Here is a 22,220-nt window from a genome sequence, read left to right as displayed (position 1 = left end):
CACACACACACACACACGCACACGCACATGCCTGCACATCTAATCAAACCATTCGGCATTCGTAAAGCACTTTGTCTATCACAGTGGAAGGCGGCTACGAGTCGATCGAGTACGCCTGGCCACGTCGACCTGCATTCGTCGGTGCAGCTCTCGCCTTGACCCCTCCATTCGCCTTGCTCAGAGGGTTCACCACGCCAGTACGACCCTTGGCGCCCGACTTGAAGCCCGGGCCGTCGTAAAAGATGGTCTCGTCCGGTCGGTTGAGTGTGGGCCAGGCGACGTAGTCGAGTCCGCGCGAGACCATGAACTGGGCGCTGCCCACCGCCACCACGAGCCAAAGCGTAAAGAACCACACGCTCGACGTGTTCTTGACGTCGGCACCGGTAGCTCCCGCAACGGTAGCAACGGCATGGCGCGGCAGAACGATGCTGGCGAAAAGCATGGCGAGGGCGAAGAGGAGGATCCATGGCATGGCGCGTACGAGCAGTGCACGCTGGTCCGGGTGCGGTAGACCCTTGGAGGGCTCCCATGCACCCGTGAAGAGGTCGTAGGCATCCTGACGTGCACCGTCAAAGTAGTTGTTCTTGATGTAGCGCGTGACCGAGTTGACGCCATCCTGCAGCGCTCCTTCCTTGGACCGCTTCCCCGTGCGTGTAAAGTCGGTCTTGAGAGCCCCTGTTCCCGAATAGGCCTTGCTGATCACATCCGCATGGTCCGCCCACACGTTGCGGTAGACGTGCATAAACTCGGCGTGCTTCTCCACCTGATCGCCCGCTCCCAAGATGCCGATGGCCGAAAGCTGCTCGTTGAGCATCCACCGTGCCAGCGTACCCTGCACAACGTTGGTGCGGTCCAAACAGTCCATACAGTTGGTACGCACCACGGAGCGCTGCTCGCTCACCACCTTGCCCGCCTCGGAGGCAAAGTAGTCGGTGCTCTTGAGCCCCTTGGACTGCAGCCGCTCGATGAGGTCCATGACACGCTCGAACTTCATCCCCTTGCACTCGTGGTGGAAGTCGTAGTAGGTATAGTGCACGTGTGCGTTGGCGAGCTTCTCGACGGCGCGCTCGTACGCCTCCTTGACGGGCTTCTCGTAGCCCTTCTGATTGACGAGGTTGACGAGGTAGTTGTCGCCGTAGCGCTGCACTTGGTCGTCAAAGTGGCGGCGCGTAGCTTCGGCCGTCTCGGGCTTTTCCATGATCTGCAGATCGGGCTTGTAGCGCAGGTTGTTCACCTCGGCCCAGAAGACGGGTACGGAGCCGCGCGTCTGCACGTAGCTCTTGCGAATCGAGCCGTCCGCCTTGACCATGTCAGGGCCGCCCTGGGGGTTGGTGATGACAAACTGCTCGGTCTCGTTGAAGTTGCTCACGTTGCCGTCCAGGTCGATGCCGCGCGAAAAGTAGCGCGTGCCCACGCGGTGGCGCGAGCGACGCGCAATCAGCCCGAGCACAAACGCGTGGTTGTTGATCGTCACCTGCTTCACCTCGAGGAAGCCAAACACGCACGGCAGCATGAAGCGCGACACGTCGTGGCCCGCCTGTGTCGCCTCTACGAAGCGCTGCATCAGGAAGCGGTTCCAGAAGAAGCGGTCGTCAGTGCGCTGCCACAGCGGCGCCGTCTTGTTCGAGATGGACGCCTGGCGCTGCATGCTGCTCGTGAGATCGTATCCATAGCTGAAATAAAACGGAGCGCTGTAGAGGTGCGACTTGAGCAGACCGAGCAGCGTCTTTTCGACGGGATGCTTGAGCAGCGACGGATTGGCCTGCTTCTCGAGCGGGAGCACGCGGAACTCGGTGGCCATGAACACGTCGGCGCCTGCGATCTCGGCGACCTTCTTCTTGGAGGTGATCACCACCAGGAACTCGGACGTGTGCAGCTTGATGATGCCCACCAGGCCGTGCACTGCCATCGACTTGGCATCGCCGCGGTTGGAAGTGGAGCCCTGCTTGGTGAGGCGCACGGACGAGTCGTTGCGGTCGATCACGAGCGCTTCGGAGCGAGCGGCGTCGGACGACGAGGTAGGCTCAAACGTGTACGCCTGGGGCGAGATGGTCATGCGAAAGCCATCCCAAAGCTGGGGCAGGCTGTTGGCGGACGACATGGCGAGAGAGTCAAGACTGGGAGGGAGGAGGATGGTGGATGGTGGCGAAGCACTTCTTGAGAAGGACGCCGCGGTTTGACAGATTTGTGTTTGAGGCCCGTGAGCGCATTCACGTTTGCGGAGAAGCCGAGCGAGGGGCAAAGAGAGAGGGAGAGAGGGAGACAGAGAGCGTGGCTCTGGCGCTGGGCGGCTCTGGCGTGAAGCGCGGCTTCGTGTGTCGTCACTCGAATTTCCAGCTGCACATGCAGGGGGAGGGCGTGAAAAGGCCACGCGAATCCATCCCATCGGCCGATCCATGATGGCAAATCGTCCGATCGAATTCGCCTCCAGCCGCTTTTGGCTTGCAAGCAACGTCCGGCTCACACGGTCAATCAAGGGTGTCGAGGTAAAGGTTTGGATATCGCAGCCTGGCTACATGTACAAGATGGAGGGCAATGAACATTTTGGGGTGGTGCAGTTGGTGCTGAGCGGATGCACTCGATCAGGGGAAGATGCAGCGTCTAGGTGAGCAGGGTGAGGCGCGACGACACCTCGGCCTGGGCACGGACGACGTTGGCGAGGTAGGAGACCATGAGGACGTCTTGGAGGTGGGCGTTGAAGAGCGTCTCGAGCTTGTTGTCGTCCATGCCGGCGGGCACGACGCTGATGGTGTCGTTGAGGAAGCGGCCGACGGCCTTGTCGCCCTCCTTTTCGCCGGCAATGACGGCGCGGACGTAGGTGAGCACGCGGTCGAGCTGCGCCTGCACCTGGTTGAGGCTGACGGCGAGCGCATCGAGGTCGGTGAGGGGCGAGGCGACGTTGTGCGAGGCGAGGAGCGAGAGCGCCGAGTGCTCTGGTGTCGAGTGGAGCAGGGTGGTGGGGAGCGGGAGGAAGACGCAGTTCTCGGGCTTGGGGGCGGCGCCGAGCGGCGACGAGATGTACGACTTGATGCCGAGGCCGTCGGCTTTGGAGGCGTCGACGGAGGTGTCCATGGTGAGGTGGACCGCCTGGTGCGGCGCGGTCTCGCGCGAGTAGAAGTCCTGGATGAGCGCGCTGTACGTGTTGAGCTCGGGCGAGGTGGCGTACCAGCCGACGATCACCTCGTCCGGACGCACCTTTTGGCACAGCTCAAACATGTTGCGGTGGTACTCCATGTCGACCTGCACCTGGCCCTCCTCCTCGTCCTCCAGATGCGGCACCGCAAAGCAGTTCTTGATCTCGATCTCGGACTCGGTGCGTGTGCCGAGCAGCGTGCCAATCACGCGGTGCTGGCCGTCGTTGCGGCGCAGGTAGTGGTCGAGGATGGAGAAGAGCGCCACGGGGTGCACCTGGACGCCGGTGACGGAGCGCGAGTGCATCACGCCCGAGCCTGCCGAGGCGGGGAAGTCGATGTGGAGCGCCGACGACGACGAAGCGGGAGCGAGCGACATGGTGGCTGTGATGCTATGGATGCTGATGCGCGTGTGATGTTGGTATCGGTGATGCTGGCGATGCTGGCAATGATGCAAGACGCTCTAGATGAGGCGGGTGAAAAGCTTGAGAAGGCGGCGCAGGCACTGAGATGAGCGACGGATGTTCTCTGCAGACCAGAACAGCTCTGTGAGGGCGAGAGGGTCGGAAGTCTGAAGCGGTTGACAAAAGGTGTAGGTTGACAAGACGATGGTGACGAGCAAGCTATCCTCTCTCTCGCCTTCTTGCACCGCTGCGGTAGGCAGCAGTGGCAGCCGCGCTCTTTAGCTGTCTGTGCCGTGCGCCTTGTAGGGCTCGCCTCTCCAGCCGCAAGTAACAGAGCGAGCGCCTCTCACCTTCACGACAGCGCGACCTGCAATCAATCAATCTTCTTGCTCAGCCGCTCACAGCCAGCCAGCCAGCCCAGCCAGCTCAGCTGAGTCCAACCAACGAAAGGCGAAAAAAATTCCCATTTCACGATTTCTTCTCGAGCCGCGCTGGCTGTATTCGAGCAGCAGCTGCTCCAATTGCACGCGTTGTTGCTCTTTGAATACAAACTGGTCTGCGCACCAATTCAAGCTGCTTCACCGCCGCTTCACCGCACACAAAGGGCAGTCGACGCCGGCCATTTTGCGCCCTTAAACGATGTGAGATCGACATTCCGATTTCAGCAAGTCGGAAAAAAAGGACAGGCGCGGCGCGCTGGGGACAAGAGTCGGGCTGATCTGATCGAGAGGCATCGTGACTGTTGCTCAAGCCTCGTTCGCTCGGCCATGCGCAGAAGCAGCAGCTGCTCCCCCTCAACCACGTCTCCTACTTTCCACCACCATCCTCGCTACCTCACCCGCAACACACACACAAACACACACAGACAGCCATCCCGGGGCTTGATACAGCGCAGCACGTAGCTACCGCAGCTCAAGGCTGCCAGCCCCGTACGGCCCTGTACCCCCTTTTCACCGGCAACCCAATTATCACACTCCTTCGCCCTCCAGACCCCGAACTCCCATTGACTCCCTCCTCCTAGCGACCGCTCGCTGCATCGCAGCTTGCTGTTTTCACTCACAATGGCGGACAACGACAAGGTGCCCGCCCCTTACTTTCAGGATGACGAGGAGGGCGCTGCGTCCGACGAAGGCGAAGGCGTGGACCTCATGAGATCCGACGGCAACCTCGTCGGCTCCGGCGGCGAAGACAGCAGCGACGAAGACGAAGAAGACGACCCAGAAGAGGCTCGTCGCGTCGCAGACGGTTTCATCGCCGAGGACGACGAGGAGGACGACGAAGACGACGAGGCCCGACGCGAACGCAGAAGGCGCAGGAAGAAGAAGAGAAAGCAGAACGAGGAGGACTTTGAGGTCGACGAGGACGATCTCGAACTCCTCGCTGAAAACACAGGCCAAGCAGGTCGCAAGTCCGCAGGCCGTCTCAAGCGCTTCCGTCGCGGCTCCGCCTCCCCGCCCGCCGACGACGAAGCCGCTGCCAGGCAAAAGACGCTCGACCAGATCTTCGAGGACGACGACGACGACGACGACGAAGACGACGACATCCGCTCAGGCCGCAGAGGCGCAAACTACGACGATGACGACGACGATCTCCCCTCCGTCGGCAACGCTCTCCGCGCAGGCGTCGCCCGCAAGCACCGCGACACCGGCGCAGGCTACGAGGACGACGGCCTCGACGACTTTATCGAAGAGGACGAAGACGACGACGAGATGCAGGGCCTCGACGAGGACGAGCGAGAGGCGAGGCGCCAGCAACGCCGCGAGGAGAAGCGCAAGGCGCGCATGTCCGGCTCCGCCGCCGACCCTGCCAAGGCTGGCATCGACCGCGAGGCCTGGGACGAGATCCACGAGATCTTTGGCAACGGCGAGGACTACTACTGGGCGCTCGAAGACGACGACGAGGACGCCTTCGACGCCGAGAACAAGAACAAGATGGAATACAAGGACATCTTTGAGCCCGCACAGATCGCAGAGCGCATGCTCACCGAGGAGGACGAGCGCATCAAGCGCATCGACATCCCAGAACGTCTCCAGCTCGCATGCCCCGGCGAAGAGGGCCTCAAGCTGCTCGAACGCAAGCTCACAGATCCAGAGCTCTTCGAAGCCGCAAAGTGGGCCTCCACCCGCATCTCGGCAAAGTCTATGGCCGAATTCCTCGACGACGCCGGCCTCTACTTCCGCTTCCGCTCCGAGTTCCTCAACGCCGTACAGCTCATGCTCTCCTACATGCTCAACGACCTCCTCGAAGTCCCCTTCCTCTTCCAGCACCGCGTCGACGACCTCGAACATCTCTGGTACGACGAAAACCTCCGCGACTTCCAAAGGACCATCCTGCTCAACCGCAGAGAGCTCTACACCCTCAGCGCACTCGGCCTCAAGTTCAAGACCATCCTCATCCGCAAGGACCAGCTCCGCGCCACCTTCAACAAGATCCACATCGACGTCAAGGCCGAGGCCGGCGACGATGGCGTTGCCGCAGAAGGTGAGCCCAAGCAGGAGGGCGCCGGTGCCCAGGTCTCGCGCAACCAGCGCGCCGTCTTCGAGGACATGCTCGCCCAAGCTTCCAGCCTCGAGGAGATCTCGGACATCACCGAGTGGCTCACGCTCCGCTACGGCCAGAAGATGCGCGATGCCCAAGGCCTTGCCAGCAGCACCGCCGCCGACTCGGCTGCCGACGACATGGACGGTCTCACCATCGATGGCGAGCCCTTGACCAGCACCACGCCCGGCTTCAAGAAGCCCAGTCTGGTCGGTCAGTACGAGCGCACCAAGAACACCGTCCTCTCCGAACTCGCTAAAAAGTTTGGCATCTCGTCCGACGAGCTCGCCGCCAATATCTCCAGCTCGTCCCGTCAGTACTCGCCGCGCGATCCCGACCAGTCGCCCTTCAAGTTCGCCGAGCAGTTCACCGGCGCAGCCTGGGGCGCCCAGTCGCCAGAGATCGCGCTTGCAAAGGCAAAGATGATGCTCAGCCAGGAGATCGGCAAGGATCCCATCCTCAAGCGCGAGATCCGCCAGCTCTTCAAGGACGCCGCCGAGATCAACATCGAGCCTACCGAGCGCGGCATGACCGTCATCGACGACCAGCATCCGTACGCCAACTTCAAATTTATCCTCAACAAGCCCGCACGCCTCGTCCCACAGCAACCCGCACAGTATCTCCAGATGCTCCAAGCCGAGGACGAGCTGCTCATCAAGCTCGACATCGGCCTCAAGGACGTCGTCCTCTCGCGCTTCGAGAATCGCCTCTACACCAACTACGCCAGCGAGGGCATCGGCGAGGTGAGCCAGGCATGGAACACGCAGCGCCGCGAGGTCATCCAGGAGGCACTCAAGTCGCACCTCGTGCCAAACGGTCGACTCTGGCTCAAGGAATGGCTCCGCGAGGAGTCGCGCGAGACGCTCTTGCGACACTGCGACTTCCTCATGGCCAAGCGTCTCCAGGAAGGGCCCTTCATGTCCAGGAGCATGGCTGCTAGGAACGCCAACCCCAAGATCGAGGAGGAGGATCGCATCCCTCGCGTCCTCGCCGTGTCGCACGGCGGCGGCGACCCCAGGAAGGACGTTGTCCAGGCCGTCTACCTCGACGAGCGTGGTCGCTTCCGTGAACACGCCACCTTTGACGACCTGCGCCCGCTCACCGCCCGCCAGCTGCAGGAACGAGAGCTCGAGACCGAGCGCACGCGCGGAAAGGCCGAGTTCGTCGACCACCGCGCCGACTTTGTCAAGCTGCTCAAGCAGCGTCGTCCCGACGTGGTCGTCGTCAGCGGCTGGAGTGTGCGCACCGCCGAGCTCAAGAAGAACGTCCGCGAGCTCGTCGACATGGCGCATCAGGAGATCTGCGACGACGACCGACTCGACTCCGAGTCGGAACGCAACCAGGCTCTCATCGACGTCGTCACCTGCCACGACGACGTCGCCCGCATCTACCAGCACAGCAGCCGCGCCGCCGAAGAGTTCCCAGAGCTCAACGAGCTCGGCCGCTACTGTCTCGCCTTGGCCCGCTACGCCCAGTCGCCCGTCAACCAGTTCGCGGCGCTTGGCAACGACCTCACCGCCGTCATCCTCGACCCGAACCAGCGCCTCTTGCCGCAGGACCGTCTGCGCCTCCACTTTGAACGCTGCATCGGTGCCGAGGTCAATGACAGTGGCGTCGATATCAACCAGGCCGTGACGAGCACCTACCTGCAGACCATGCTGCCCTACGTTGCGGGTCTCGGTCCGAGGAAGGCGCATGCGCTCGTCAACGCCATCAACACCAAGCTCGAGGGCACGCTGATCAACCGCACGCTTCTGCTGTCGCGCAGCATCCTGCCCTTCCAGGTGTTCCAGAACTGCGCGTCCTTCCTGCGCATCGAGCAGGACATGCTGCTCGAGGCCGACGAGGACGACGTGCCGGACGTGCTCGACAGCACGCGCATCCATCCCGAGGACTATGACTTCCCGCGCAAGATGGCTGCCGACGCGCTCAACAAGCACGAGGAGGATCTCGAGGGCGAGCATGCGAGTCTGCCGTGCAAGGAGCTCATGGAGGATGCGGATCCGGCGGACAAGCTGTCGACGCTGGATCTGGACAACTATGCGCAGATGCTGTACGAGCGCAAGGGCGAGAAGAAGCGCGCGACGCTGCTGCTGTGCAAGCAGGAGCTGATCAAGCCGTACGACGACCTGCGCAAGCAGCAGCGCGAGCCGTCGGCGGCCGAGATGCTCACCATGTTTACCGGCGAGACGCCCAAGACGCTCAGCGAGGGCTTTGTGGTGTCGGTGGAGGTGATGCGCGTGCAGGAGGGCAACCGGATGGCCGAGGGCAGCGTGCGCTGCCGCCTCGACTCGGGCATCGAGGGCATCATCGAGGCCGAGTACACCACGGACAACTACACGCCCGGCTCGGTGCGGCTGCGCGACCTGGTGCGGCCGCAGCAGACGCTCGACGCGCTCGTGCGCCAGATCGACACGGACAGCTGCACAGTCAAGCTGAGCATCCGGCCGTGGGACCTGCAGGAGCAGCACCGTGCGCGCGACCAGGGCAAGACGCCCATCGACAAGTTCTACGACAAGACCAAGGCGGACAAGTGGAACGAGCAGGCGGCGGCCAAGGCCAAGGCGCGCGTCCAGGCGCGTCGGCAGAACCGCGTGATCGACCATCCGAACTACCACAACTTCAACTACAAGGACGCCGTGCAGTTCCTCGGCGGACAGCCGAGGGGCTCGGTGGTGGTGCGGCCGAGCAGCAAGGGCGACGACCATCTGGCGGTCACGTGGAAGGTGGACGAGGGCGTGTACCAGAACATCGACGTGCTCGAGCTGGACAAGGAGAGCGAGTACTCGCTCGGGCGCGTGCTGCGCATCGACGGCATGGGCTCGTACTCGGACCTGGACGAGCTGATTGTCAACCACGTCAAACCGATGGTGCACATGGTGGAGATGATGATGAACCACGAAAAGTACAAGGGCGCCGACGAGGAGGATCTGCACCGCTTCCTCACCAACTGGTCGCTCGCCAATCCGCAGCGCTCCGTGTATGCGTTTGGCCTCAACCGCGACCGTCCGGGCTATTTCAATCTGTCCTTCAAGGCGAGCAGGGATGCGGCGATCCAGACGTGGCCGGTCAAGGTGCTGCCGAACGCGTTCAAGCTCGGGCCGGCCGACCAGCTGGCGGATGTGGCGGCGCTGTGCAATGCGTTCAAGACGCAGTACACGACGCAGGCGAGTATGGCGCGCGGCGCCAAGACGCCGTATGGAGGCGGACGCACGCCGGCACCGGGCATGGGTGGCGCGACGCCCATGGGAGGACGCACGCCCTACGGTGCCCGCAACGGGATGGGCGGCGGTGCTACCCCGCGCGGGGCAGGCATGGGCATGGGCATGGGCGCATCGGCGGCGGCGGGCGGATACGGCACGCCGATGGTCAACATGGCTTCGGCCACACCCAACCCGTACGGCGCTCCCGGGTACGGCGGTGGACGAGGCCCGCCTGTGGGTGGCTACGGCGGACCACCTCCGCCAGGTAGACCGCCTGCGATGCCCGGTGCGCCACCCATGATGCCACCGGGCATGATGAGCGGTGGACCGCCCGGGTATCCGCCGGCGTATGGCGGTGCACCGGGTGGCAGCGGTGAGCCTGGTCCGCCGCCGTCGCGACCGCAGGTGCCCAGGGGCATGCATCCCGACCGCTACGCGCAGGCCATGTACGGCGGAGCCAGCAGTGGGGCCGATCCGAACTACGGTGGCGGCGGCGGCTACGGCGGTCAGCAACCGTACTAGTGCTGCGCAGGCTTGTATTGATATCCCCGCACAGAAAGCATGAATGGCTTTGCAGGCGTTGTGTCAAGAGGGGTTTGAGTGGGCAGAAGCGGCTATGTGTGTGTCGCAGTAGGATTGTCGATGGACCTGGTACACAGATGTGTTGGGTGGGGCACGATGAGATCACTCAGGCTTGGGTTGGTTTGGTTTCACTTGCAATCACGACAGGTGGGTGGCAGTGGGTACATTCACAGATTGAGGGTTGGTCGCTCGCTTTGCCATGCCTTCCCAACTGTCGCTTTCCAGGGGGTGATGCTTTGGTTAGCGTATATAAGGCCACCTGGGGACGCTGTTAGTCTCTCCCTCAACCACGTCTTCTTGCCTTGCACTCCTCGACCATGTTCGTTAAGCATCTTCTTGTTGGTCTCGGATTGTGTGCGCGATGTTGGATGTCGCTATCTACGAGCGTCAGACGCCGCTGACAGTCAACAATGCCGAGTACGAGAAGCGCTGTGGCTCAGGTAGTCCGCCCGACCATGTTTGCTTCACCTTCCTCGCTGGTGACGCGTCGAACGTCGATGTCTCGATCACCAAGGGCGAATTTGCCTACCCTGCCACTGATGTACTGGTCAAGGACGATGCATATCACGGTAAGCACCCTCCTCTCTCCAAACAGCCTTGCTTTCAAGATACTGATCTTCGTGCATTGTGCGGGGGGTAGATTTTACGATCGACGATACGAGCAAGAGCTTCTCGATGTATTGGATGGATACGCACGTCATGCTCATCTACAACCCCATCGCTACGAAGAAGGGCTGCTACAATCTCCAGGTTATGGCACCCGACGACAGCAACGCCAGGATCTGGGTCAACGACGGTATCCTCGGCGAAGGCATCGATCTGGACTCCGATCAGACAGACGTTCATAGCCGCGACTTCTGCACCAAGTGGATCCGTCCCCACGTCGCCAATGATCGTAAAAGTCCACGGAGAAGCCGGTTGCTCGCTCACAGCCATCTTCACTCCAGCATCCGCATCATCGATTCTCATGCTTTCACTGTGCCGTTGTCAGTCTGATTATGGTGTACGTCGTTGCTGCTTGGTTTTGTGGGACCCGCGATGCGACTCAGCTTCACCGATGCGATGGGATCCGATTCCGTGTACTGGATGAGAACGACACAGAGAACCGGATACAGAACGACGACTTGGGCTTAGTGCAACGAAGTGTGGACCGGGAGAGGCTTTTGGGATGCGAGTGTGAGGTGAAATGCCTCCACATTTTTGGACGCACGTGCGCGCGCGGCATCAAGACCCTTTACCCATCGACCTAGCTTCCCTTTTGGCATCCTACCATCATCATCACCATTGTAGTCCTGGTTGGGCGGGGAGGCAATGAGTTACCTCGACGACGGCTTAGCGCCAACATCGTTGATGTCGCACCTAGCGCATCGACAACAATCACAACGCTCATACGACGATGCCTCGCAATGGCATACTTCCTCCAGCACTGCGAGTTCAAGCGAATTTGACTCCGACGACGAACTCGCCCTCCAGCGCGAGTGGGAACAACAAGTGGACCAGTTCAAACTGCTCTTCCAGATCGTAGTGTGCCCCTTTGTCGGCAAGTTTTTCGGTCGAAAGTTCGGATACTTTTGTAAGTCACCCCCTTAGCCCCTCCTTCGAAAGGAACGCAAAGACTGATGTTTGGGTCGGGGTTAGTGTTTAATCGGTACAAGCTTTTCGGGTCACCCCTACGAGCCGCATTCTGGGGATACACATGACCTCTCTACTGCAAAACGAATGTAATTGTTCTAGCTATGGGAAGTTTCTAGCGACGAAGAAAAGAGGGCACGTTTGTGGCTCTTCTTGCAATAAGCACGAGACTGAGCAGGATGGCTACGGCGCAGCCTACTGAAGTGACGACAAACACTTGGCGATAACACTCCTCGCCGTCCATGCACAGGTGTCGTGTTGCGGGATGGTCGTTCTTCCCACGCACCGATGCCAGCACGTCCGACACCGCGCTGAGCACGCTCGCATCGGCCGGCACATGGCTGTCGTAAATATGTCCAAAGAGCAGGTTGAACACGTTGCCCGCCACAACGGGCGACAGACTTACAAAGCCATAGTTCTGGCTAAAGTGTTTCATGCCAAACCACTCGAACACGAGCGTGGGGCACACACCGAACAGCGTACCGTACGCCAACCCCGTCAGCGCCGACACAGCAAACAGTCGATCCACCGTATCCACTGCCCCGGGGAAAGCGGCCAGCAGCTGACTCCCAAATGCCAGCGTGGTCACCACCACGAGCAACCACACCCTATTAGCCGCCGAAGCGGTGCGGTTGACGAGCCAGTCCGAGAGCAGACCGATGATGATACGTCCGCTAAAGTTGCACAGCGAGATGAGCGAGACCTGACGAGCCTGCATCTGCTGCACCGAACTCTTTGCGCTCTTCTTGGCCGCCTCGAACGCCTCGCTCGATACCAGAGCGCGACGACGACGCAAATCAGCGTTGGAAGCGGCAACGAGTACGGCATCGGTGCGGTGATTGTAGTCCCACAGAGTCTTGGTGATGGTGCCGACGTTGTTGATGAGCAGCAGCCCGGCGCCCGAGACGAGCGTCATGACCAGAAAGATCAGGTAGAAGTCCGGTTGGCCGAACAGCTTGCGTCCCGAAATGTCGATGTGCGCAGGATCCACCTCGCGGCCTGGGCGCTTGGACTCGTCGCGCCCAGACAGCAGACCTTGTGCCTCGGGATCCACCTCTTCGGCGGGGGTGATGTCCCGCGAGCCACCGGCATGCGGAGCTCGCGCGTCGTCTTCATCGTCCGTCGCCTCGGCACTCAGTGCTTCGGGCTGGTGCCACACCGTAGCACGTGCGCCGATGTCCGACGACGTCCTCCTGCGCAGGTAACCCGACCCGCCCTCGCTCCTCTCGGCATGCGCAGGCGCAGGCGTCTCCAGCGGCGGGATGATCTTGATGAGTCCCAAGCCGATGAGCATGCTGGCCATACTGCCAAACGCGAGCAGCAGCAAATAATCGCCCGTATTGCCTGGGAACAACAGATGGCTCAGCGTCGAGTAGAAGAACGCACTGAGCCCGAATCCTGACAGCACAAGCGCGGTCGCCGTGCCCCTCCTACTCCCACCCCACGACTTGGCCTGCGCATTCATGGCTGCCGTAAACCCACCGCTGTTACCCAGCCCGGTGAGCAGGTTGAGCACGAACAGCAGCGGCGTCGAATGCATCCTCCACTCGCCCGTGTAGCTCGCAGACAGCCCCGCATATCCAAGCGGCACCAGCACGGCTGCAACCACAAGTGCGGTGTGTGGGCCGCGCTTGTCGATAAACCGCCCCCAGAGCGGCGACGAGAGGTAGACGCCCGCATTGCCCGCAATGCCAATCAGGTTGATCTGCGTCGAAGAGAGGTGCAGCGACTCCTGCAGCTGCGGCGCGAACGACGAAAAGGCATAGTTGGAGCCGGCCGACAGCGAGACGCACACGGAACCGGCGAGCGAGACGAGCTTGCGCCGCAGCAGACGCTGGTGCTGCTCGGCGTCGAGGTGGCGCGCGGCGGCGGTGTCGGTACGTGCCATCGTTGCGGCAGGCGAGAGGCGAGAACCGAAGCGTGGCTATATGTGCGAGAGAGCGCCCGGTCGATGTTGTAAAGGAGTGTGATGAAGGTGTGCTGAGAGCCTGGAGGTGGTGTCTAGATGTGGTGGCCTTTTGTAAGAAGCCGAGGAATGCGAGAGATTAGCGCGCGAACGTCGAGGCGAGGGTGAAGTGGGCATCGGCGCGGAGGTCGCAGCTGAATTTGGCGCCCAGCAGCTGAGGCCGGTGGGAAACAGCGTTGGCTGCTCTTCAATTTCGTAGCCGCGCAGCCCACAGCCTGTATGCACGGCGCACTCAACGCCTCCGCCCGCCACCGCCCAAGTCCGACAGCTCTGGCTTGCCAAATGTCATTGTGCTGTCATTGTCCTGTGTAAGGCTGGGGCTAGGGCTGTACAAACGTGATTTGGATCTGCTGGTACGCTTCATCCTGCTGCACCCTGATGCTCCTCGCGCTCGCCAGCGCCAGCGTATGGTAGAACGCCTGTGCAGCCACGGCGGGCGTGCTGGCCGCCACCGGCGCGAGATCGCTAAAGAACAAGAACGTAGGATCCTCGAGCTCGCGCCGGATGCTTCGTGCGTACTCGAGAAAGTTGCGCGTCTCCTCCTCCATGTCCTCCTCGAACACCTGCGCCGGGGGCGTATGCGACACCTCCCTCTGCGCGGCTGTGGGTAGACCCAGACGCAGCCGCTCGACTTCCGGCGTCCCACCCACAGGAGGCGGGTACTCTTCCAGCTGCGCCAGTGTCGATGGTGACGCAGGCACGTAGGCTGGGGATTCGACAGGGAAGCGACGGAGGCCGGTGGGTGTTTCCACCGACACCTCGCGCGGACGCACGGGTGTGAGTTCACGCTCGAATGTGGGGCGATCGTACGAGACCGAGGGCAGCATGGACGACCGACGTCGGTGCTCCATGAAGACGTTCCAGGGCAGCGACTCGCGCGCGCCGCGCAGCTCAGCCGGGAGTGCAGGTGAGGCAGCACGGGCTACGCCCACATCGACGTCCTCGTCCATGGGCACCCACGGCGTTGGGGGTGGCGGCGAAGGTGGCGCGTCCACAAGTGGGGACATGCCGGCATCGGTGCGCATGGCTCGAAAGCGCGCGCGGCGAGACAACATGTTTGCGCCCACTGTGGTCTGCCACAACTCTGCCAGCTGCGGGTTCAGAGTCAAGTCTGCAGGTGGCTCGAATACCAGACGGCGCACAGTTGCGTCGGCTTGTCGAGCTGCTTGGCGACGTTGCTGGAGGTCACGCTCGGTGGTCATGCGCGCGACGTAGTCGGCTCGACTTGCACGCAGATGCGTCTCGCTCAGCATCGTCTCGGCGTCTTCGAGCGGTGTAAGGCGTGCACGCTGTCGACGCTGCGCTTGCTCTTCCTCCCTTGCCCGGCGAGCTGGTGTGACTGCAGCCACGCCTTCCGGTGCAGGCCCCACATCGAGCCGCGCAGCTTCCTCCAGCAGCCGATCTTCGAGCTCGGGCCATTCCACCACGGGTGCAGTGCCCATGGTTTCGTCCTCGCCTTCTCGCGGCGCGCCCTCGAATTCGCCCGGCAAGAAAGGCTCCATCCCCACCGGCTCTACGTCCAGACCCAGGTCGAGCGCTTCCGCTTCGAACTCTTCGGCGTCGCCCGGCATGGGCATGGTCTCGTCGCCAAACGCTCGCGGCATGCCCAAATCGTCCTCCTCAAACGCACGCCCGGGCAGCGTGATCCTCTCCTCTGCCTCGACGAACCTCGCCGGAGTCGGCGTACGGAATCCGTCCTCCAGCTCCACCTCCTCCCTTTGCGGTGGTTCCACACTCCATCTTCCCAGCAGCTCGATGGTGGCCTGGTTGAAGTCGAGAGCGAAGAATGTCAAGTCCAGAGGCAGCGTAATGGCGCTCAGGGATTTGGTAGTTGCGCGCATGTCGATATCGGCCGTGGCTGTCGTGGGCGTCACCGTCGTGAGGACACGCCGTCGAATATCGGCTTGGACGTGAAAGACGTCTTGAAAGAGCAGTTCGGCTTGGTGGCCGTACAGCCGCACCACGCCAAACAGAAGCTGGCTCGACAGCCGCAGTGCCAGTGGCTCGGTGGGAGTGCGGAGGTACGCGCACGCTTTCGCTATGTCAACACCGAGGATCTCGCGCCGACTCAGACGTCGGATCACACTCCGATCACCCAGTGTAGCCGCGAGCCACACGATGCCCAAGCCGCTCTTGCGACGGGATAGAATGTCGGTACTGTAAAACATGCCGGGTTCGATGGGTGGAGAGAGTGGTATTGCGAATGGGCAAACCGGGTTATATAGGATACATGCGCAGAAAGACGAAGACAATGCGAATGCAAATGCGAACACTGCAGCACCCCCTCCCTCCGCAAACGAAGGGCTGGGGTAGGGTATCGTCGCCGTCGTCTGTCCATCCTCCCAAGGCGAGGGTGGGCAGACGTCAGCGATGAGTATACGATGCAGTCAAAAAGACGATCTTGAAAAGAGCCACAGCTCTGAACTCTAACGTTGCTGGCTGGTGGCGCGCGGACGGGCGGAAAGGCTAGTAGGGACGAAGTTGAGCGGGGGGAAAGTGGGAGGTCCAGATGGTGGGCGTGTTGGCTCCGCTCGTGCCTAGCGGTTCGAGATGCGGGAGCGCATGCACTCCCATGGCCTTTTGCAGCTGCCTGCTTTGCCACAGCTTGTCGATGCTCGCCTCGGCATCCTCGGACACGGCGCCCCTAGCATGGTGCATGGCCGCCCAGTCCTCATACGCCTCGTCGATCTCGGCGCCCTGGCACGCCACCGGTGCCAACGGCACCTCCTCGTGCTGCGGCTCGACACTGTCGGCGAGGAAGGGCGCAAACCGCGGCGGCTGGTCATGCAGCACCGACACTGCCTGGCTCACCTCGCCGCTCGACGTGTTGGTGCTGCGCGGGCGCACCTGGCCGACGGGAGCGGCTGGCGCAGGCGACGGTGGCGCGTCCGCGAGCTGGCTGAAGCGCGACGACCAGAAATGCACCTCGTCTTCTTTTTCGCCGTTGGCGGTGCGGATGTACGTGCGGATGAGACAGCCCAGGATGGCGAGGCTCACGAACAGCACCGCGCGTGCGGTCTCGGAGCCCGTCATGCTCGCCCAGATGCTCGACCAAGATGCTTGCGAGAAAGGAGGTGGCAGATGCTAGAGCTTAAATCCAAGTAGGCTCTGCCGAGCCAGACGATGCGATGAGCGTGGGTATATGCGCGCCCTGAGCCAAGCCGACTGTCGTTGGGGAGAGCGTGACGTGAGAGTATCCGAGAGAGAAGGAGCCGATGTGGTCCAAGATGCTTGCTGCGATGCGTAAGAGAAGGAAAGCTTGCTGCGACCTGCTTGGGAGGGAGGAGAAGTAGAAAGTCGCAGCTTCAGGGGCGGCGGAATGACGGCGAGGCCTATATGCGAGTCGAGTTGGTGGGGGTCAAGACGCAAGTCCCCACCGCTGCTTGATGAGCTGCTGCTGCTGCTCGGGATGAACCCGCCGAAGCATCAGCGAGCGGGAGAAAAAAAAAGTCTAGAACGAGACAGCACACTCTCCTTCGCTCAGCCTGTTGAAAGCGAGGTCCGCCTCAGCCCTGCAGATGCCCTTTCCAACGGTTGCGAGGTCGGGTCGGGTGAAGAAAAAATAAATAAACAAAAAAAAATACAGCTGCAGAGAGAGAGCGTGATGACAGCGTGTGGAGTTGCTTGAGACAGCGGGGATGCAGTCGCTCAGGGTCCCGTGGGGCAGCTCGAGCGGGTGAGCGGGCGAGCATACGAGCCGACGAGCTTCCATGGCGGCTCTTCACCACCAAACTTATGCCGAGCAGAGGATGCAGGGGCAAGTGCACTTTGCAAACGTTGAGTCAAAATTTGCAGCCCTCCAAAAAGCACATGACCTCGAGTCAGCGACGGACTGCTTCCGATGCGGAGACCAATCTGCGCGAGATGACGGCGAGGGCGAGATGCGTTCGGACCAGCGCCGGTGCGGATCGCGCCGACAGCGAAGCGCCGATGGGAGCGTGCGCCGCCCGCAGCAGCAGCCGAGTTGGATGAAGCCCTACCAGAGCAACGCATCCCTTCGATCTAAGCGAGACGGCTGACAGGCTGAGCTGCATGCTGCCCCACAGGACGAGCTCCTATCCCGCGCCCCTGCGCTGCTGAGCCTCGACGATCCGCCCGTCGAGTGCCAAGCGCCTCGCCCCGCCTCACCTCGTCCGTCGGCTCGGAAGACATGCTCTGGCATTCCCCGATTGGCGCCTGATGCGAGACAACTAGCTGTTCTGCGCCATCGATCGACATCCATCCATTCACTAGCAGACTCATTTGATGAGGCACTCGGCAGAGAGACAATGTGCGCCTCTCTTTAGGGGCTCGTCGCAGCCATGACCACCGTTCGCATAGATGTCGGAGTTGGCTTTGCCTTGGCGAGGAAAATCAAAGCTTTGCTCCGGAATGCGGGGAAGCGCGTTTGGCGACTTTTGAGCCAATCCGATCCTGTTAGAGCGCTTCGATTTGGCGACACTCTGTTAACTCTCGCCAGTCGGCCGACTCTGTTGGTGGGCGACCGACTTCCGAGGCAGAGTCCGTCTGGGCCGAAAAGCTGAGCGGCGGCTGTCGAGCCAGCGAAAAAATCAGAAAAGCGAGCCGAGCGCAGGGACCCCACCCGCCGCCGGGTCCATGTCGTCCGACGCTAATGCTCATCCTCATCCTCCTTAGCCCCTCCATCACCCTGGCTCACCTACGACGTGTGGCAGTACTTCCCCATCTCGCCGCTCGAGTACATGCTCGTCACAAGTCGCCTGGCCGCCACCATCATCCCGCCCTTTCCGGTCTCTCGCTCGATTCGCTCGTTCGTTCCATCGCTCCGTTCAGCTTCTCTTGCTCCCTTCGCCCGCTACACCTCTAGCAGGACCCTCTGCCACAGTCACCTTTCTCCAAGCACATCTCCCACATCTCTCATTGCCTACACTCCGCGTCGCAACCTCTTCACCGCCTCCAGCGTACGACTCGCCAACATGACCTGGACTGCTCCGGACCCTACCTCGGTCGGCGCCCCCGCCCCGCGAGTGCCCGAGGACAACCACACTCACGCAAAGGTCGCCCAGTACAAGCCCGTACACCTCCACCTCGACTGGGACATCGACTGGGACGCACGCATCATCTCCGGTCGCGTCTCGCACGACATCGAGCTCATCCAGCCCGGCCTCGACTCCATCACCCTCGACGCCAGCTACCTCAAGATCAACTCGGTCTCCGTACAGGGCGCCAAGGTCGACTACTCGCTCGGCACACAGCGCGGCACCCTCGGCGCTCCTCTCCACATCCCCATCCCCGCCACCGCCAACAAGAAGGGCGACAGGCTGCACGTCGAGATCGACTACGCCACCACCGAGCACTGCACCGCTCTCGGTTGGCTCACCAAGCAGCAGACCGCCGGCAAGACCAACCCTTTCCTCTATTCGCAGTGCCAGGCCATCCACTGCCGCTCCCTCGTCCCCTGCATCGACTCGCCCTCGCACAAGATCACCTACACCGCCACCGTGCACTCGCGCATCCCCGTGCTCATGTCCGCGCTCAAGGACGACGACAAGCCGAGCCAGAACGGCACCTATCATTTCAAGCAGCCTGTCGGCATCCCCTCGTACCTCATCGCCATCGTCGGCGGCGATCTCGAGTTCCGCAAGCTCGGCGAGCGCACCGGCATCTGGGCCGAGCCCCCCAACGCCGACGCCGTCCAGTGGGAGTTCGAGGCGGACGCAGAGCGATTCCTCGAGCACGCCGAGAAGGTCATCTCGCCCTACTCGTGGACGCGATACGACTCGGTCGTGCTGCCGCCTTCCTTCCCCTATGGCGGTATGGAGAACGCCAACCTCACCACGCTCACGCCTTCGCTCGTGTGCGGCGACCGCAGCCTGACCGACGTGCTGCTGCACGAGCTGTGCCACTCGTGGTCCGGCAACCTCACCTCGTGCGCCAACTGGACCCACTTCTGGCTCAACGAAGGCTGGACCGTCTATCTCGAGCGTCTGCTGCTCCAGGACGTGCACGGCGCCAAGGAGGGCCCTGCCCACCGCGGCTTCTCGTACATCATCGGATCCAAGGCGCTCAAGGATGCGCTCGCGCAGTTTGCCGACAACCCGCGCTTCCAGCGCCTCATCCCCGCCTTCAAGGACGGCGAGGACCCGGACGACGCCTTCAGCTCCATCCCCTACGAGAAGGGCTCCAACTTCCTCCTCTACCTCGAGCGCACCGTCGGCGGGCTCGACAACTTCCTCCCGTACGCAAAGAGCTACTTCCACGCCTTCTACAATCGCTCCGTCACCACGCACGAGTGGCGCGAGCATCTGTTCAAGTTCTTCGAGTCCAACCCCGATGTCACCGCCGCGCTCAACAAGGTCGACTGGGACGCATGGCTGCATGGCGAGGGCATGGAGCTGCCCGTCAAGATGGAGTACGACACCACGCTGGCCGAGCAGGCCTTCTCGCTCGCCGATCGCTGGATCAAGTTCGTCGACGGCTCTGCGGGCGAGAAGGCGCACTTTAGCCTCGACGACATCAAGGGCTGGAACGCCAACCAGGTGGTAGTCTTCCTCGAGCGTCTTCACTCCGGTCCCAAGGTGCCGCTCGCCGTGACGCAGAAGCTGGACGAGGTGTACGGCTTCAGCAAGGCGACCAACGGCGAGGTGCTGCTGCGCTTCTTCGAGGTGGCCCTCGAGGTGGAGGGTGGCAAGTATGCACAGCAGGCCGCAGAGTGGGTCAAGGGCCAGGGCAGGATGAAGTTCTGCAGGACCGTCTACCGCGCGCTCAACAAGGTCGAACCGCAGCTGGCCAAGAAGACGTTTACGGACAACAGGAGCTTCTACCACCCCATTGCGGCGGCTCAGATTGAAAAGGTAAGTACGAAGAATTCTCGTCAGAGGGCTGGGGATGAGGGTCGAGGTTCACGTGCGGACCGTGGTGCTGACATGCATCGTTGCGGTGTCGCTTCGGTGCGGTCCGATCTTTCTCTTCTCTCCCACTCTAGGATCTTGGTCTCTGAGAGCGCGCGCACTGGAAGAGCCTATTCTTACACGACACTTGCAATTCTGTGTTTTCTTTTCCCTCTTGTGGCTGTGGGCGTGGGACAGGATTTGGGTCTGGCTGGCGCGGTGCGGATGGAGGGGGAGGTGGTGACGGTGTTCGGAAGTACGGGGACGGGTAAGACCAAGCTATCTGTCGAGCTGGCGGTTGCATTGCAAGCGCAGGCAGGACGGTTCGGTGCATACACGAGTGGCGAGGTGATTTCGTGCGACAGCATGCAGATCTACAAAGGCCTCGACATCATCACGAACAAGGCGACGCCGTCCGAGATGCAGGACATCCCACACCACCTCATCGGCTTCCTCGACCCAGCGGCGACGGAGGGGGAGAGCTACGACGTGACGCGGTTTGTGGCGGACACCAACCGGATCGTATCGAAGCTGCGTGCGGAGGCTAAACTGCCCATCATCTGCGGAGGCACAACGTACTATCTCCAGCACCTGCTCTTCCCAGGTCGACTGGTTAGCACTCCCAACGCGGCTGCCGGGGTTGATCTGGAGCAGAACGAGACGTACCGCGGTCTTGGCAGTGAGGAGCGCGAGCTGCTGCACCAGGTCTCGCCGGAAAATGAGGCCAAAGTGGATCTTGCAACGCGTGCGACGCAGGACGGCGAGTTGGGGATGAAGCTCTGGCAGCTTCTGCAGCGCGTCGATCCGGCTATGGCGCAGCGATGGCACTACCGCGATGCACGCAAGATCGCCAACTCGCTGCGCGTGTACAAGGAAACCGGCATCCCTCACTCGCAGTGGATCGCTCAACAGGACTCCTCCCCCATCGCCCCTGTCGAAGGCGTGAGTGGCTATCGCAAGCTGCTATTCTGGCTATGGTGTGATCCACCCGTTCTTCGAGACCGACTCGATACTCGGGTGGATGAGATGGTCACACGCGGGTTGGAGGCCGAAGTCCGCCAGATGCATGCTATCGCCCAAACGCTCACGCACACCTACACCAGCGGTATCTTTCAGACTATCGGATACCGGCAGTTTGCCGAGTACCTCGATCGACTCGACACGCTCGCTACGAGTGCGGCGAAAGCGGCTGCGTTTGTCGAGGCGGTCGAGGGCACCAAGACGGCGACACGACAGTATGCCAAGTCGCAACTCAAGTGGGTGCAAAATAAGCTGGTCCCCGAAGTGCGTCGTGCCCAGGCGGCAATCGCTCACGGCGACGTCGAGCTGTACCTTCTCGACGCCACTAACCCTGCGGACTGGGACGATAAGGTTCGCACACCGGCACTGGATATCCTTGCGCGTTTCCTAAACCGCGAAACACTGCCAGATCCTGCCGGCGTGTCCAACCCCCAAGCTGCCGAACAGTACTTGTTGGCAGGGCGAACTGCCAACCAAGCACTCACCAAACTCGGCGCGGATGAAAGCGCACCAGAGGGGATGCAGACCATCCAGGCTAACCGACTGTACACCTGCGACGTGTGCACGTGGGACCCCACCCAACCCGTCCTCGTCCGATACGTCGACAGGGATACGCATCGAAAGGGCAGAGTGCATCGGAACAATGTCAAGCGCCGTACGCCCGACGAGGAAAAACAGAGGAGGAACGAGGAAAAGATCCGCCAGGGTAAGCAGAAGGCTGCTCTGCGCAGACCAGTCCATCCCGATCCCGACTCGCAGGAGTAAACGCCATCATCCCTTCCCATTTTGTCGTGTCAATCATATACCCCGGAACGAACGAGCGAAATCTCCCTTTCATCCTGCACAAGCCAAAGCACTCGCGACGCTGAGACTGTGACATGCGAGTTGCGACAAAC

The 22,220-nt window shown here is 61.8% G+C and overlaps 8 protein-coding genes across 8 annotated transcripts; 3 read left to right on the top strand and 5 right to left on the bottom strand.

Annotated features, from left to right (window-relative positions):
• Window positions 1-94: 94 nt before the first annotated feature.
• On the bottom strand, window positions 95-2,101 carry PAN0_001c0695 (inositol/phosphatidylinositol phosphatase; the record flags this gene model as incomplete). Its single annotated transcript, XM_014804310.1, has 1 exon — window positions 95-2,101. The coding sequence occupies one exon, from the start codon at window positions 2,099-2,101 to the stop codon at window positions 95-97; it is 2,007 nt and encodes a 668-aa protein (XP_014659796.1).
• A 500-nt stretch (window positions 2,102-2,601) lies between these two features.
• Window positions 2,602-3,510, bottom strand: PAN0_001c0694 (mov34-domain-containing protein; the record flags this gene model as incomplete). Its single annotated transcript, XM_014804309.1, has 1 exon — window positions 2,602-3,510. One exon carries the CDS (start codon window positions 3,508-3,510, stop codon window positions 2,602-2,604), a length of 909 nt encoding a protein of 302 aa, XP_014659795.1.
• A 1,086-nt stretch (window positions 3,511-4,596) lies between these two features.
• PAN0_001d0693 (transcription elongation factor SPT6) lies at window positions 4,597-9,798 on the top strand (the record flags this gene model as incomplete). Its single annotated transcript, XM_014804308.1, has 1 exon — window positions 4,597-9,798. The coding sequence occupies one exon, from the start codon at window positions 4,597-4,599 to the stop codon at window positions 9,796-9,798; it is 5,202 nt and encodes a 1,733-aa protein (XP_014659794.1).
• A 421-nt stretch (window positions 9,799-10,219) lies between these two features.
• On the top strand, window positions 10,220-11,448 carry PAN0_001d0692 (uncharacterized protein; the record flags this gene model as incomplete). The annotated part of the gene is made up of 4 exons (XM_014804307.1): window positions 10,220-10,427; window positions 10,499-10,740; window positions 10,850-10,861; window positions 11,149-11,448. The coding sequence occupies 4 exons, from the start codon at window positions 10,220-10,222 to the stop codon at window positions 11,446-11,448; spliced, it is 762 nt and encodes a 253-aa protein (XP_014659793.1).
• Window positions 11,449-11,605: 157 nt separating this feature from the next.
• PAN0_001c0691 (MFS general substrate transporter) lies at window positions 11,606-13,378 on the bottom strand (the record flags this gene model as incomplete). The annotated part of the gene is made up of 1 exon (XM_014804306.1): window positions 11,606-13,378. One exon carries the CDS (start codon window positions 13,376-13,378, stop codon window positions 11,606-11,608), a length of 1,773 nt encoding a protein of 590 aa, XP_014659792.1.
• A 398-nt stretch (window positions 13,379-13,776) lies between these two features.
• On the bottom strand, window positions 13,777-15,624 carry PAN0_001c0690 (meiotic cohesin complex subunit rec8; the record flags this gene model as incomplete). The annotated part of the gene is made up of 1 exon (XM_014804305.1): window positions 13,777-15,624. One exon carries the CDS (start codon window positions 15,622-15,624, stop codon window positions 13,777-13,779), a length of 1,848 nt encoding a protein of 615 aa, XP_014659791.1.
• A 298-nt stretch (window positions 15,625-15,922) lies between these two features.
• PAN0_001c0689 (uncharacterized protein) lies at window positions 15,923-17,490 on the bottom strand (the record flags this gene model as incomplete). The annotated part of the gene is made up of 2 exons (XM_014804304.1): window positions 15,923-16,540; window positions 17,290-17,490. The coding sequence occupies 2 exons, from the start codon at window positions 17,488-17,490 to the stop codon at window positions 15,923-15,925; spliced, it is 819 nt and encodes a 272-aa protein (XP_014659790.1).
• A 267-nt stretch (window positions 17,491-17,757) lies between these two features.
• PAN0_001d0688 (metalloprotease) lies at window positions 17,758-22,089 on the top strand (the record flags this gene model as incomplete). Its single annotated transcript, XM_014804303.1, has 4 exons — window positions 17,758-17,766; window positions 17,916-17,931; window positions 18,092-20,268; window positions 20,503-22,089. The coding sequence occupies 4 exons, from the start codon at window positions 17,758-17,760 to the stop codon at window positions 22,087-22,089; spliced, it is 3,789 nt and encodes a 1,262-aa protein (XP_014659789.1).
• Window positions 22,090-22,220: the final 131 nt, after the last annotated feature.

This window comes from Moesziomyces antarcticus, assembly GCF_000747765.1.
Source record: "Moesziomyces antarcticus DNA, scaffold: scaffold_v10001, strain JCM 10317, whole genome shotgun sequence".
Lineage (NCBI taxonomy): Eukaryota > Fungi > Basidiomycota > Ustilaginomycetes > Ustilaginales > Ustilaginaceae > Moesziomyces > Moesziomyces antarcticus.
Note: the sequence above shows the minus strand (reverse complement) of the source record. Positions and strands in the feature narration are given on the sequence as shown.